Source organism: Atta cephalotes, assembly GCF_000143395.1.
Source record: "Atta cephalotes unplaced genomic scaffold scaffold00014, whole genome shotgun sequence".
Classification (NCBI taxonomy): Eukaryota; Metazoa; Arthropoda; class Insecta; order Hymenoptera; family Formicidae; genus Atta; species Atta cephalotes.
Window position 1 is genome coordinate 3,623,830 of NW_012130078.1, and position 2,581 is coordinate 3,626,410.

General features: G+C 31.8%; 1 protein-coding gene across 1 annotated transcript in view; it reads left to right on the plus strand.

Annotated features, from left to right (window-relative positions):
• Window positions 1-984: 984 nt before the first annotated feature.
• LOC105617779 overlaps window positions 985-2,581 on the plus strand; it is an 18,013-nt gene continuing 16,416 nt past the window's right edge. The window contains exons 1-3 of the mRNA XM_012199334.1: window positions 985-1,084; window positions 1,406-1,562; window positions 2,192-2,280. Of these exons, the coding sequence (XP_012054724.1) occupies window positions 985-1,084; window positions 1,406-1,562; window positions 2,192-2,280 (346 nt within the window). The remainder of the gene's footprint in view (window positions 1,085-1,405; window positions 1,563-2,191; window positions 2,281-2,581) is intronic.

A 2,581-nucleotide genomic window follows, 5' to 3' on the forward strand; every position in this document is an offset into this window, starting at 1 on the left:
TTCCTTAACATACAATCGCTTTCTTCATCAAATATCATAAATATAACTTCATCAAGGCAAGACTCTCTCCTTCCACGTTTGAAGTGAACGCTTAACGGATTCACAAGCATGTTGAGAAGCTCTGGGTACAATAAATATCTAATAAATTATTAAAAGCGAATACAATTATAATCTTCATGGTACGGAGTGTCGAACGTGTCTGATTGATGTCAGACACTCCGGCTGCTTGTGAGTCCGTTAAGTGTCCACTTCAGACTTATAAACCTGGAAGAAGATTCAAAAAAGAGTCAAAACATTCATTGTGAATAAAAAAGACATCACAGAGATATTGGAGTTAAGTCATCATTCCATATTAAGATTGCGCATCTTGTCCTGCATTGATTCTTATTATTAGCCTTAAATTGATATTATTGTTGTTTTAATTAGTGAGAGTTCAGTCAAATTATTTAATTTTATTATTTAAATAATAAAATTGATTTTCAATCTTAGTATTTGAAATACAAAATACAAAATACAATTATCTTACAAATACTATTTTTTAAATATAAAAGTATTTCACATATATGCCCAGATCTGCAAGAGATTAAAAGAAAGACAAAATTTTTCAGTTTAATTAAATACTATCCTCTTCACAGCATTATCCTAATTAAGTTACTTTTATTTCAAATTAAAAAATTTATTCATCAATTGTTTAATAATTTTTTTAAAGTTTTATGAAAACTGAAATAATTTGAATATATTGCAACTATATTTGGGAATCTTTAAATATACGACAATCTTTATATTCTCACATGAGGAAAAGCAGTTTCTATAAAGATTCGAAGAATTAGAAATTATTATGAATAATTTAACAAAATTTTGTATTCGTTTGTAACTCGCGATTCATAAATCTATGTTTCTGGTAAAGATTACATGCAACTTAACTCTATTTATTTTTTCCTCATTAGCGAACGAGTGTGGTTAGCAGTTCAATAGAGTGGCAAAATGGATGCGCGATTCAGAAGCAATCTCGATATGATCGGACGCAACGAGCCCATCACAAGGAAGGCGAAATTTTGGCAGAGTTATGTACGAGCTTTGAAAGGTAAGACTCTTACTTTACATCTGCATGAATATCTAATATTTCTCTTCAAATTTCCAACAAAAATATGCATTCTGTATTATATACAGATTTATATTAATTATATAGGATTTTTCGCACATACAGAAAGATGTAAAGCTTTCTACAAATTTCTTGTATTTTATCATATATCAATTTTGCACACAGCTTTTAATCAATTTAAATTGTAGGTTGTTCATGCCGATCATTATGTATCTTTTATTTAATGTTAATCGCATACGTAATTTATCGTATAAATAAAATTATCGGAAGGATTTATCTTTTAATGATACAAAATGAAAATAGGCACTGACGACATCAAAGCTCCTGAGCACACTCACAGGCCTCGCGGCATTTTCCGCTCGGATTTTCCTGAGCTGCATTCCACCTCGTGGCCGTTTGGAAAGTCAATCTTCGAAAATCCGATTCACGCAGCCGACCGTATTAATGTTCCCGGATACAGGTGTGTATATGAATTAGAATCATCGCACGCATTCAGTAACTGTAATTATAAGACGTAAAGTTAATGTAAGCTGTAAAAACTAATCAATCAGAGTAGAAGTTTTTGACAATTCTAGAGTAAGAGCCGTAATACACAAAAGAACTTAAGCAGTAAAACGTAAGCTGTAAATGAATTGATCAATCACAGAAAGACTATAAGCAATAACCAATCCAACATGTTGATTTCTTTACTTAAACTTATCTTCTTGCTACTTTATGTTTTTTATGTGTCATGTATTCTTAATGTATTCTTAATGTGTCTTACATATCGATTCTTGGCAGGCATCCAAAAATACAAAAATCTAAATTTATCTATGCTGGCCTACTTCGCGAAATTTTACTCCTACTTTCTAATGATAATAATAACATAATAATGACACGTTTAATCTATAATCTTTAATGCTTTATTTAAACAAAGAATTAAGAAATTTGAAAATATCTATTAATATTAGATATTATAATTAAATTACATCTCTATTAAATGTCAGGTATTGCGAATTAAATATTTACAATTATATCTTTATAATTCTGATTCTATAAAATATTAACAGGATAAAATATTAACATTACGTTTTTATCCCTCTTTTCCAGGTATCTACCCGTGCACCGTGAAATCTACGGTTACTCGCCAAGGCAGCTGTATCCCCATCAGTACAAACCCGTAGAACGCTTCACCCCCGGTACGTACTAAAGAACTATGACCAAAAGAGTCCAAAAGAGAGTGAACGGCGTCTTAGAGAAAGAATCGAAAGCGCGAAACGAAACGAAACTCTTATAATAATACCTCGATGTCGAACGAAAGCGAGAAAGGGAGCGTGAGAGAGAGAGAGAGAGAGAGAGAGAGAGAGAGAGAGAGAGAGAGAGAGAGAGAGAGAGAGAGAAGAAAGAAGAAAGAAAAGAAGAAGAAAGAAGAAGACGAACGAAAACGAAGAAACGAATACGAAAGTAAGAAACGAAAGAACGAAACGAAACGGAAAACGG